Source organism: Botrytis byssoidea (genome assembly GCF_014898295.1).
Source record: "Botrytis byssoidea strain MUCL 94 chromosome Unknown BBYS_005, whole genome shotgun sequence".
NCBI classification, from domain to species: domain Eukaryota; kingdom Fungi; phylum Ascomycota; class Leotiomycetes; order Helotiales; family Sclerotiniaceae; genus Botrytis; species Botrytis byssoidea.
In genome coordinates, this window is record NW_024065846.1 from 1332954 (window position 1) to 1344570 (window position 11617).

At 43.2% G+C, this 11617-nt stretch overlaps 4 protein-coding genes across 4 annotated transcripts; 1 reads left to right on the plus strand and 3 right to left on the minus strand.

Moving 5' to 3' along the window:
• Positions 1 to 127: 127 nt before the first annotated feature.
• Positions 128 to 2482, minus strand: EAE97_003225 (uncharacterized protein; the record flags this gene model as incomplete). Its single annotated transcript, XM_038873737.1, has 4 exons — positions 128 to 1220; positions 1278 to 1687; positions 1750 to 1952; positions 2023 to 2482. 4 exons carry the CDS (start codon positions 2480 to 2482, stop codon positions 128 to 130), a joined length of 2166 nt encoding a protein of 721 aa, XP_038735600.1.
• An 849-nt stretch (positions 2483 to 3331) lies between these two features.
• On the plus strand, positions 3332 to 4911 carry EAE97_003226 (uncharacterized protein; the record flags this gene model as incomplete). The annotated part of the gene is made up of 6 exons (XM_038873738.1): positions 3332 to 3643; positions 3702 to 3809; positions 3880 to 4401; positions 4456 to 4651; positions 4720 to 4798; positions 4851 to 4911. The coding sequence occupies 6 exons, from the start codon at positions 3332 to 3334 to the stop codon at positions 4909 to 4911; spliced, it is 1278 nt and encodes a 425-aa protein (XP_038735601.1).
• A 2126-nt stretch (positions 4912 to 7037) lies between these two features.
• EAE97_003227 (uncharacterized protein) lies at positions 7038 to 8057 on the minus strand (the record flags this gene model as incomplete). The annotated part of the gene is made up of 1 exon (XM_038873739.1): positions 7038 to 8057. The coding sequence occupies one exon, from the start codon at positions 8055 to 8057 to the stop codon at positions 7038 to 7040; it is 1020 nt and encodes a 339-aa protein (XP_038735602.1).
• Positions 8058 to 8857: 800 nt separating this feature from the next.
• Positions 8858 to 11352, minus strand: EAE97_003228 (uncharacterized protein; the record flags this gene model as incomplete). The annotated part of the gene is made up of 8 exons (XM_038873740.1): positions 8858 to 9177; positions 9246 to 9957; positions 10042 to 10199; positions 10307 to 10687; positions 10749 to 10798; positions 10850 to 10930; positions 11024 to 11103; positions 11177 to 11352. The coding sequence occupies 8 exons, from the start codon at positions 11350 to 11352 to the stop codon at positions 9028 to 9030; spliced, it is 1788 nt and encodes a 595-aa protein (XP_038735603.1). The 3' UTR covers positions 8858 to 9027.
• Between the last annotated feature and the right edge of the window lie 265 nt (positions 11353 to 11617).

An 11617-nucleotide genomic window follows, 5' to 3' on the forward strand; every position in this document is an offset into this window, starting at 1 on the left:
AGTATCGATAGTACTGTAATGCCCATCTTGAATCGAAAATTCTCTAGCAAATTTGAGGGAAATTTGTCTGTTCGCAAGTCCTGCTTGTTTTATGTCTTCTCTTTTCAGGCATTTGAACTAGTGGCTGCTATACATAGCATAGCCACCTCAAATCAGCCGCAACTCCTGTATCATAGCCAATCTGAGCATCGCACATCTGAATTTCGTTTTCGATCCCAAAGAAATCAGTAGCATACATCTCTGCTAAGTCACCCTGCGCTCCCATTCCTCCTGGAATTGTCTGATCATTCGTAAGTACTGGCTGCGATGGTGACTGGAATTCAGTACCAGATTGACTTTCGCGAGACTCTCGGTTGAATGGCCCGATAGTCATTAGCTTCTCAACGTATACATTGTTGCTGTCCTTTTGGGCTTTCAGCATTTGTTGCCGATACAGATTGATCGCTGTGTTGAAGCGAAGAAGGATATCATGGTATTGTTCTGCCTGGGGACTCAACCGAGCAAGCTTGTTAAGCACAGTACAAGCGTGATCGAAAGATCTATGAATATGAGTCGGGGCGTCGCCTTCTACGAGGAGGGAGAAGCCGAGTACAAGTCCAGCGGAAAAAAGCCAAGCTTTAAGGATACACATATTGTCAAGCAGGACATTACCGAGAAATGCTTCGTACGATAGCTCTACCATCAAATGTGCAGATTGTACACAAGCATCCGAGAATTGAACAATTTTCTCCCTTTCACTAGGACTTATTGGCGGTACCTCGTTGGCTCTCTTAGACTTGCTAGAACTATTCCTCCGTAGTTGAAACATGACATGTGAGATGAGGAATTGACGTGTTACCATCATAATGCCTACATAATAAGTGCATGAAACGTGGATATTGCCAATCGTAGTCTCACAATAGTCACCTTCAAACGCGGGGTCAGGAACGCTTCGAAGTGCTGAAGGTAGGGCCTGACTCCATTCTCGCAGCATCTGAAGATAAGTATCGGCGGAGTGCACGTCGACGCGACTAGATTTGGCAAACTTATGTACGATGGTTTCGATGATAGATGAAGATTCGTAGGTTGCATAAAGAGCCAACGTTCGATGGTCCATATCTTGAGGATTTGAGCTGTCTATCTCGTATTCGTCTCTTTCTATTGACGGTATACTACTAGGACGTGCAAGAATGGAGCTGCATAGCAAATCAAGAACACGTGAGCTCATCCATATGCGGCGCCTGCCGATACAGTTAGCGAATGCGAGATATTCCACAGAGTTGTGGATGTAAGCCTACCTAGCAGCACGCTCTTCGGGGGATACTCGAGGATGTTGATATGGAACGTGCAACCCAAGAATAGTTGCAGATTTTGAGGCAATACCGATATACATAAAAGCCGTGTTTCTGCGGCATGCACCGAGCATATACATTGCCATCAATAAAAACAACTTCACCATAGATAACGAAGGATTTTCCAGCATATCAAGAAAGGCCATTTGCTGGGCTTGAGCAAAATACTTTTTCGCAAGTTGAATCTCGGACACGTCCTTGCCTCGAGATTGAGCCCCTATTGCTATCATCAGAAAGAGACAAGCGAGATCTTCTCGTTGTGAGCGGGAGCTCGGAGAAGAGTTTGCAGCATCGGTTTTGATGGCCAACAATTTAGATATATCATCTCGTGAAAAGAGATGGAGAATACCATTCGACTAAGCAAGGTGTAAAGTTAGTGTCTCGTATCTACGAGAAAGAACCAAACTTAGGGCCCTACCACTCTCATAAAGCAAGCAATTAGATTTTGCTTTTCTTCGAGATCTAAATCATCTTCAAAGGGGCTATTGTTTCTAGAAATCTCGACTTCTAACATCACATTGCTCTCTCGGCGTTCAGTGAAAACGGAAGTTCCAATATATCGCTTAAGCGTAGTTTGAAGAAAGTGCAGGAACGAAATAGCAGCAATATTACCCACATAAACTATCAAATGTGTCAGCTCTGGCTTATCCTCGCACCAAAGAAAGTCTGAAGAGAAGAAATTGCCGCCAACCTTGTTCGCCTTGGGAGCTCTGTAACATTGTAGAATGTTGACATGGTGAAGAATCACGAGTACTAGCCCGCGTGGTATTTTGACTATTGGTGTTCTCGCCCGAAAGAAGTGGGTCCACCGATGGCTCAAGACCCTGGGTGGAAGCGGTATCAATAGTTTGCCGTGAAGACTGGACGTTTCTTTCCTCGGGAGAGGGTTGCCCAGACCGAACTTGAGTCAAAGTCGGGAAATTCACATTTCTGGTAACGTGATCTAGTGAATGCCCCGATGCTCTTTGCCGTCGGAGACTGGGAGAGGATAGGGGAGAAGATGGCGGATATCGGCATGAATCGGTACGGCCTTTTGTTACACATGACAAACAAGGGAGGTTTGCATCGCACCGCTTCTTTGAACTTTTGCAAGGAACGCAAGCTCTCGCCGCGCGGGCTCGTTTGTCGGGATGTACTCTTGGGCGAGGCATTGCCGGCGGAACATTACCGCGCAATTTGTTCGGGGATCATGAGCGATATCTCCACGGCTAATTCTCAGTCGCCTTAATCGAATTTACTGCGAAAGTACGATATGGACGGATTGATACCAACTACCAAACCAATAATTATGTGTCGGAGTGAATGTTGTTGATGTGAAATCGGAAAGAATCTTTCTGCTTCGGAAGAGGGACTGTGGAGAATGCTCTCAAAGTGGGGTGTGGGTGTTATTATAGTGTGAATTGTAGATATTTAGCTGGGGATCCCTTATCTACCTCCAATCATAAGCAGGTAATTTGATCAGAAGGTGGGATTAGAGGATGTCATCAACAAAATATAGAACTGGCAGGGTACATTCCGCTGCGTGTCGGATCAACCGCTCTTTTCCTCTCGTGTCGGCAACGTCAAACATGACTATCGCGAGACAAAGATATTCATTGATAGGAGATCCTCGATAACTAGAGTCAATGTTCGGTCAATTGCTAGGGCTCTTGAGCCCAATAGTCTATAGTGATATCTATGTCTTATCTTAGAACACCGATGACACCGGGCCGCATGAAGGTTTCACGATCCATTGTATCGATTATTCACACTACTTGATATACACCGTCTTGGCTATTGATCATGTATATATCCGTTCACAATTCTCAGAATACTTCTATCATTCAACTAAGTCACAGCTCAACTTATCTAAAGCACTCATTGAACATATCGATCTAGTGAGCGGCTATTATCCACCAAATTTATATATTCTTGTTTGATACTTTCACCAAGAAACCAACCTTTCGTTTTCTCCTGACCTGAAAAGTGAGATTAGAAGCTCTATTCTCCTCATTAAAAAAATGCCTGCTCAATCCGGATTCAGGTCGTTAGATGTTGGTGTCGTAGGGGGTGGAATTGGAGGGTTGAGTACTGCCATTGCTTTGCGTCGTGCTGGACATCGAGTCACAATATACGAACGGGCAGATTACGCTGGAGAAGTTGGCGCTTCAGTCTCTTGCGCTGCTAATGGTACAAAATGGTTACATGAATGGGATGTCCCGGTTGAGAAGGGAGATCCTGTCATATTGAAGAAGCTAATCCGACGTGATTGGAAAACTGGAGAGCCTGATTCTGTGTATGATCTCGACGATTATGAAGAGAAGTGGGGACATGTAAGTTCCCAACACCAATCAATATTTCAGAAACAGGGAGCTGATGCGTTCGTGATAGGTTTACAATATGTTTCACAGGCAATATATGCATGCTATGCTTATGGATAGTGCTGTAGCTGAACCAGAAAAGCCGGGAGTACCAGCCAAGTTACTCGTCAATCACAAGGTAAGTGCTAAGCATACTTGAGCATACCGAGACCAAAGTTGAGCCTTTCTAATTGCCTGTACTTTGGTAGTGCTCTGGACTTGACGTTGAGACTGGAACTATCACATTTGAAAATGGAAATACTGCAGTACATGACGTTGTCATTGGAGCTGACGGTATTGGATCCGCGATTCGCTCCCTCATTGGTATCAAAGTTGAGAGGAGAGCAGCCGATGCCAGTTGTCTCCATGCCAATGTAGACACCGAAGAAGCAGTCAAGCTTGGCTTGGTTGATTATTCGCAGAACAGTGCACTCGAATACTGGGGAGGTCTAAATACCCATTACAAGATTGTTCTTTCGCCTTGTAATGGCGGCAAACTACTGTCTTATTACTGTTTCTTTCCAAGAGAAAAGGGCGATTATTCCAACCAGGCATGGGGCGCGAAGGGAACAGTAGAAGAACTTCTTGCTCCTTTCCCAGATCTGGACCCCCAGGTTTACAAACACTTGTCAATCGGAAAGGATGTTGCTCCCTGGAGATTGTGGATTCACGAACCCTATCCTTACTGGCAAAAAGGAAATGCTTGTGTTATAGGAGATGCAGCTCACCCTGTAAGTTGTGACCCAGCTGGCATTAAGCACTTTTGGAACTAATTAGTATTGCAGATGATGCCAGATCAAAGTCAAGGAGCATGTATGGCCATCGAAGATGCAGCAGCTCTCGGTATTATTTTCAGCGAGAAGCATTTCAACGGCGATGTGCAAGAGGCCTTGAGAGTTTATGAGCAAGTCAGAAAACCCCGTGCAACCCGGGTACAAGCCGCTGCTGCAAAGGCGCGAGAGAACATTAATGAACGTATTGGTGAGATTACCCAACTTTCGATCCATTTCTATATCCGCAACAACAGCTAATCTGACTACAAATCTTAGGTTTCTCAAGTAACACCAACTCAGCAGTATACAAAGTTTCTGACGAGAAGGCAAAATTGACGATTGAGGAAATGAATGCGTAAGTCAACCATTCCCTTTGATCAGACGAATCTCCATTGACAATCAAGCAGATATGACATGCAGGACGATGTCCTGAAGAATTATGCGCAAGTCAGAGGAGAGGTTTCTTGAATGAAGACATTTTAATTATCGGAATCTTTTGGCAGGGGGACGATCAATAGAAGGCTCCTACTGTGTTCTTCATTTTGTACATAGGCACAGTTTGGCATTGGTGTTTTGGTGTTCGGGCTAGCGAATGTGTATAATCGATCTTATAATTTTCGATCATTTCCAGATAAGAAATGTTTCAAAGTACCTAGATAGCTGTTAAATATAGGTTTATTGGCTGTATAACCTTGTTGTACTGTGCAATCAGATCTTCGCGAACCGGGTTCTGATGTGAGAGAATGTATCTTCGCAAGAGTGACATATATTCTATGATAATTATGTTAGCATTATTTTGATAGGAAAAGACGGATGAGGAAAGAGCAACAGCCCCAATCAATATCCATTCAGCTCATTCGGGCTCTCAAACATCCCCTCTTCGAGAAACAATCAGCCATTCAAATGCTGAGTTGGCTCAAATGATATCGATTCTATTCCTACGATAGGGGCGTCAATTTCCACGTGAGCGAGACTAATCTCTTCTGACGGCTTGATGTTCAGGAGCGTATTCGTCAAAATCAGATATAACCTCCAAGCTTCGTCGGAAGTATTTCGCACACCTTTCCATATTTTCCACCATTTTTCTAGTGAGTCTAAGTGCAAGTCGGATCCATGATCAAGTGTTGTATTCGTGGTTGTGTCTCTCCGTTTGTGCTCCAGATGAAGAAAAGCATCATAGCGGCAAGACAACTTCTCGAACTCAATCTATCACACTTTATACTCGCCGTGCAGTCCGTATAGAGGGGGGAAGTAGCTTCCACCAAGCTTTGAACGCTGTATCGAGAAGCCAATGTACAAGTTTGGAAACTCGATATGAGCTCATACGACTCTATACGGGCTTTTGATCGTCGCGTCGAAAGTCAACTCACGCGTATTGACATAGTCATTCGTAACGCATGCATGATTGAACTCAAGTTCGCCATAGTTGAAGGTACTGGGCATAAAGAATCTTTGCAGGTTGACTACCTTTCCACCATGTTTTTGAGTATCCTGCTCCTTCCGATTCTCAAGGTGAAGGGTCCACCTAGCGGCGAGCCTGCGCATCTTACTATCCTTAGCGCAGCTCTGGCTCTCGCTGCAAAGTCCCCCAATAAAGCCGCAAACCTTCTACTAGCATCCTTCGATGACCCGAAAACATTTGATGGATAAGAGCATTACCATACCTCAAAGTTCCTGGCACACATATTTCTCTGGAACCTTATCGACTATGTATCAGCCAAGGATGTCATTGTCAACCTTTCAGACCCAGTTTGGTGCCGGGGAACAGGACTAGGATGAGATGCTGAAGGGGCAAAGAAGATAATCACGAAGCTCTTCGGTCTTCTTGGCAGAACACCCAACGTTGGCGCGTCATATTTCGTCGATGCGATAGTGAGCAAAGAAGAAGAATTTCATGGTTGTTTTCTCATGAGCTGGCAGATACGTTCGTAATTTAAACCTAATAGGTACTTACTCTATTGACTGCGATCATTCACCAATGTACCACGCAGCGTCGCCGTGCTTCTGTACACACCAGAGTGTAAGGAGCTGACGCAACGTCTTTGGGATGAGACGCTAGCTGAGCTTCAGTTGGCTAAATTTCGTGGTATTCTTGAATCTATGAAAAGATGATGAAGGATTTTGGGGGTTGTCTTATGATCCACCACTTAGCTTTTTTTCTCCTTTCTTTTTTCGGAAGAGAGAGAGATATGGCTACCTATGTATATCGCAATGCTAGATTGATTTGCATTAGATTTGGCTTATGCTATTTATCTCGGGAGCGATCATTTATATTCAATATTTCTTGAGTGTTAAAAACAAGAATGATATCTCAAACCTCTTATTGTATTGATCATTACAATTGCCAAACAGAATTAACGCACGACTACGCGATCCATCAACTAAACTGCTTGGTAATCATAAAATTCACGTCTGATCCTAGCCCATACTCCTTCAAAAATGTTCAGATGCTTTCATTTCCATATAATAATTCCCAGAATTTGTATACAAAATGTTCGGTCGAGATAAATCGGTTGTGTTCAATCTCGACCGTCTGAGGCCAGAACCAACTGATCTAATTCTCATCCTCTTTCTCAGCTTTCTTAATAGCATCCTCAATTCTCAATTTCTTCATTTTGATCTTTGAACCCATCAAGTTTGAACAAATTTTTGGCGTTATCCCTTCCAATGTCCATCTTAACCTTCGGACTCAAGTCCAATCCGTCAAACCAAGTACATGCATCCTCATAACACTCGAATGGATAATCTGTCGAAAACATAATGTGATCCGACCCTAATTCTTCAATACAATATTTCAGTGTCGATGTCGAAAAATGTCCACTGGTAGTAATCCAGATATTCTCGCGGAAATAATCGTAAATGCTCTTCTTAATAGGCATTCCCAGTGGTTTCTTGATATCCTCAAACCAATGATTTATACGCCACAAATCAAAAGGAATATGTTCTCCCAAATGTCCAACGATGACCTTTAATTTAGGGTTTCGATCAAAGACTCCATTGACTACCATCCCCATCAAATGTAACGAAACATTGTTCGCAAAACTTAATGGGGGGCCAATTAACCACTTACGATCCGCCCATAACGTGTCAAATACCTTTCCCGTGGGTTGTTTTGGATGCAAATAGAAGGGAACATCCAGATCTACACACTCTTGCCAGAAAACATCCCATTCCGGTTGGTCATAGAATATAATCGATTCTCCATCACTAGCGATCTGGTTATCATTCACCAGCGCCCCTTTAAAACCATACTCGGTTACGCATCGCCTCAACTCTTTCGCTGCCACCGCGGGATCATGCATGGGTAATGCGGCAAAAGATCCATAACGATCCGGATAATCCTTAATCTGCTCGTGGATGTAATCATTCGTCAGAGCAGCAACATGGAGGGCTTCAGCTGGATCGACAATATCTTGGATTCCGGGTGCAGTATAACTGAGAATATGGAAGCCGACACCATGCTTGTCAGCGTATTCGAGACGTATGTTTTTCACATCACTTATTTCTCGGACGTGTTTATCTGCGTCTACAGCAAAGAGACCTGCCCACCATTTGGCCTTTTCGGCAAATTCTGGGAGGTTGAAATGGTCTTCGATGGTGATCTTCCCCAACATGCTGAGAGTGATTTTGCAATTCTTGTTACACTTTAAAGGTAATGCAGTAGATTTAAGAAGAATTGTAAAACGAGGTAATTAGATAATTTGATAATTAGAGTAAATTTGCGTTCGGATTGATGTAACATAAAAGAATCTATCAATTCCAATAATCTGGGGTAAATTTATAGTCCCGCCAGCGGAAAGGAGCACTCAACTCCGGCCCGCCTCCTTTTCCCCGCAACGTGGGGAAGAACAAAATCAATCAATCTCCTTACCCGCTGTTGAATAATCAAATCAGCAAACTTCGCCATATCACTACGGCTGTCGGCACCTTTTTAAAACACTTCAAATGGCTGCTAAGGTTTTGTGTTTTCGTATCTGATACGAACAAGCCATCGTCATAGCTTACTTAGCAGGCCCTTAGGTGATGTGGTTGATGTGTATGAGCGGCCCGCGGTGTAGCGGATAGGGTACGGGAATAACAAGTGAAGTGGATATGGACGTACAAAGAAGATTGAATCATGAATGAAGCTATTCCACTTTTCTAATGATTCATCATAAATTACGCATGACCCGTATCATCGGCAATATTGACAATATCTCTCATTGTTGCACATCTGAATTGACTCGTTTTTTTCTCTCGCTCGGGAGCTTCAAGAGCCTAGATCTCCCCCTTGCAATTTGTTGCACATCTCATCAATGAATCGTAAGACGGAAGTGGGGATTTAATATAAATTAATCATTTGAAAGCGATATGTTGCAAGTCTTATAATTTTGAGTTTGACTCGCGAAATACAAAAGATTTGAGGCTTGTAGATGAAATTTGAGGTGAGCTGAAGCATCGTAAGACCAACTGTTTGTCGTACTAAATCGTCTCGCAATTGCCTTTCTTCACTTTGCTATGGACGCATAATTTTCTTTAATTTTCTTCAATTGCGTTATTCTGGCCAGTAAACAAGGTATCCAATTGTATTGAAGCCATATCAATTTAATTCCCACCCACAACAATATCAGGATGTAACGTTTTCGTTCCGTAAACAGGCTTTTTAGTGATATCGTGCGGCATAGCCACCATCTCATCGCCAACAATAATTTTGAGAGTAGGTAATGAAGTTGCATGTAATGGCGTGTTGTCAAGCTTGATATCTATTAGCACAATGTTTTGATTACCCAATACCAAAAAGAATATCCAAAAAGAAAACTCACCAGCTGTGCTCTCCACCTCAAATTCTTTTTCAAGAATTCTTCCGTCCCTTCTCCATCCCCATTGTCATCTTGTCCTTTGTAACTACCTTCAATAGCAGGCTCCCTCAAAATAACAATCTCATCATAAGCCAATGCTTTCGTCGCATCATTAGAAACAGCACCCGGCGGAGGTAAAATCACTAGACTTCCTACCAGACTTTCACTTCTCCCCCACTCCTCCGGACTCTCTGGTATCTTGTCTAGAAAGAGTCGAATAATAAACCGCTGGCCTTGAAGATCCAATTTAGAGACACTGAGTGCTGCGGTCCATTCTCGTAGTGTTTTGTTCGTGCTTGGTCCTTCGTGTTGTTTTTCTGAGAAAAGTTCTCGGCTACCAAAATTCCGCTTCTTAATCTTTGAATTGCTTCCATCTGCATTATATAATGTATTTACTCTTCCTGTTACATAACTTGTCATTTGTGCAGCTGTCATATTCCAATCTATAATTTCTGGATAACTGTACCCGAGTTGCGACATCGATCTGCAAGTGTTCGATGTGAAAAAGGTGGAGCTGGTAATAGCAAAGGGCTTCAGAGGAGAAGAGGCTGTATCAATGGTCCCGGGGGTGATAGTGTACGTGCCATACCAGTCGATTAAGCCCGTGATGAATGTAGAAGGATTGATGGCTTGATACATGGAGAGAACTCGGTCGACGTTTGCGTGGTGGAGCCAGCTATTCAGGTCAGCCGCTGTGTATTAATGATTTGTAATAGATAGAGAATATTAACAGGAATAATAGGAGAAAATGGGCTTTTACAATATAGGATCAAATCCAGAATAGCTCAGAAAGGACATATGTCCATAAGCACCTCCAACAAGAACATGTACCGCGCCGTGCGGTGACTCTATGCTCGCCCCCGAGACTGCCATCGTAGCAAAGCTATTGAAATTGCTTGATTTCATGATTGCCGTCCACTGTCGCCGCCCTCATCAGCATTCTGCTCCTTCCTATTCTTGATTCTATGCCATCATGTATTTCAAGAGACAAAGCCCAAGACGAAAAGATAAAATTAAAAACTTACCACTTGATCTCCCAACCCTGCATTTTGCAAATTCGTGTTTGCAGCGTTGAAATCACTTTGTCCATTACCTAAGTAATCTGGATTTCTCACCGTCCAATTGTACTGTGCCATATAACCGTCACTGTCCCCAGGAGGAAATTGTTGCTGATTGAGCGGTTTGTTCTGGAAGTTATAACGGAAGAGTGGATTGTTCACATAGGCAGTGGCCCCAGAGGGGAGTACGATAGCGACAGTGGCAACACTAGTGATACTAGGCATGCTAGGGCTAGCACCCCAGTCCCAAAAAGGGATGCGCAGGTTATCAGCGGCAGCTTGGTAGGCGGGATAAAGCGTAAATATATAGGTTTTTGCTATCGTTTGGGCATAGCTTGCGAGAACTTGCTACAATTAGAGATGAAACGTGAGTAGTTTGGTTTTAGCTTGAGGGTGCAGGGAATTTTACCTCAAAGAGTGCTAGATAAGGACGATGCCATGTAGTAAACAACACCGAATCTATACTTCAAATTAACACTCATTCTCAGATCCAGAGCTGGGTCATCTGACCATGTGTACAATATCCAGTGGTTGGAGCCGCGATAGCTTGACTTACACCATCCCACGCAACATATGGTCGACCATGAATACCTACAGAATCTCAGCATCAACACTGAAGTTAATTTTGCATGCTTAAGATTTCGAGCTAATCAAGCCCAATGAACATCATTCGAAATTACCCACCAGCCAGTTGAAAGTAGGAGAGCCCATCAGTATATTCGTTTGCAGCTTGCATGGCAAGAAGAGCTTGAATATATAGCGACCTTTATACGTTGAAATTAATAACTGAATGTTAAAATGATGTGCATTTGAAACATCTTTTGTAAGGAAGCTTACCACTGTTGAATGTTATTCTGCAAATCGTCGATATTTTGTCTGAAAGGTCGAGCCTTTGTATTCGAGTTGATACCAGTCGTCACCCCAGTTATGGGATAATACTGAGCATTGCCATAAGTGATAAAGATAGAACATGCAAGCAATCCCCAAGGGACATACGGGTATTTCATTATCATAATAGCTCTTTTGAGGCTCTGCAGCGAAAGATTTGGAGTAAAAATAGTATAACATAAACTCAAGGAAGAGTATCCGTGCCTACAAAACCATTCATATATGAAGTTCCAAGCAAAGCAAATAGAAGAATACAAAATACATCCAAATTTTAGCCTCGGTCGTAAGGATAAGGGTCGACCATACAGACGTCGCAGAAGTTCGCGTGCATATCCATAAATGTATTGGATATTGGGACATGCCATACCCACGAGTTAGATCTCTCTCCGA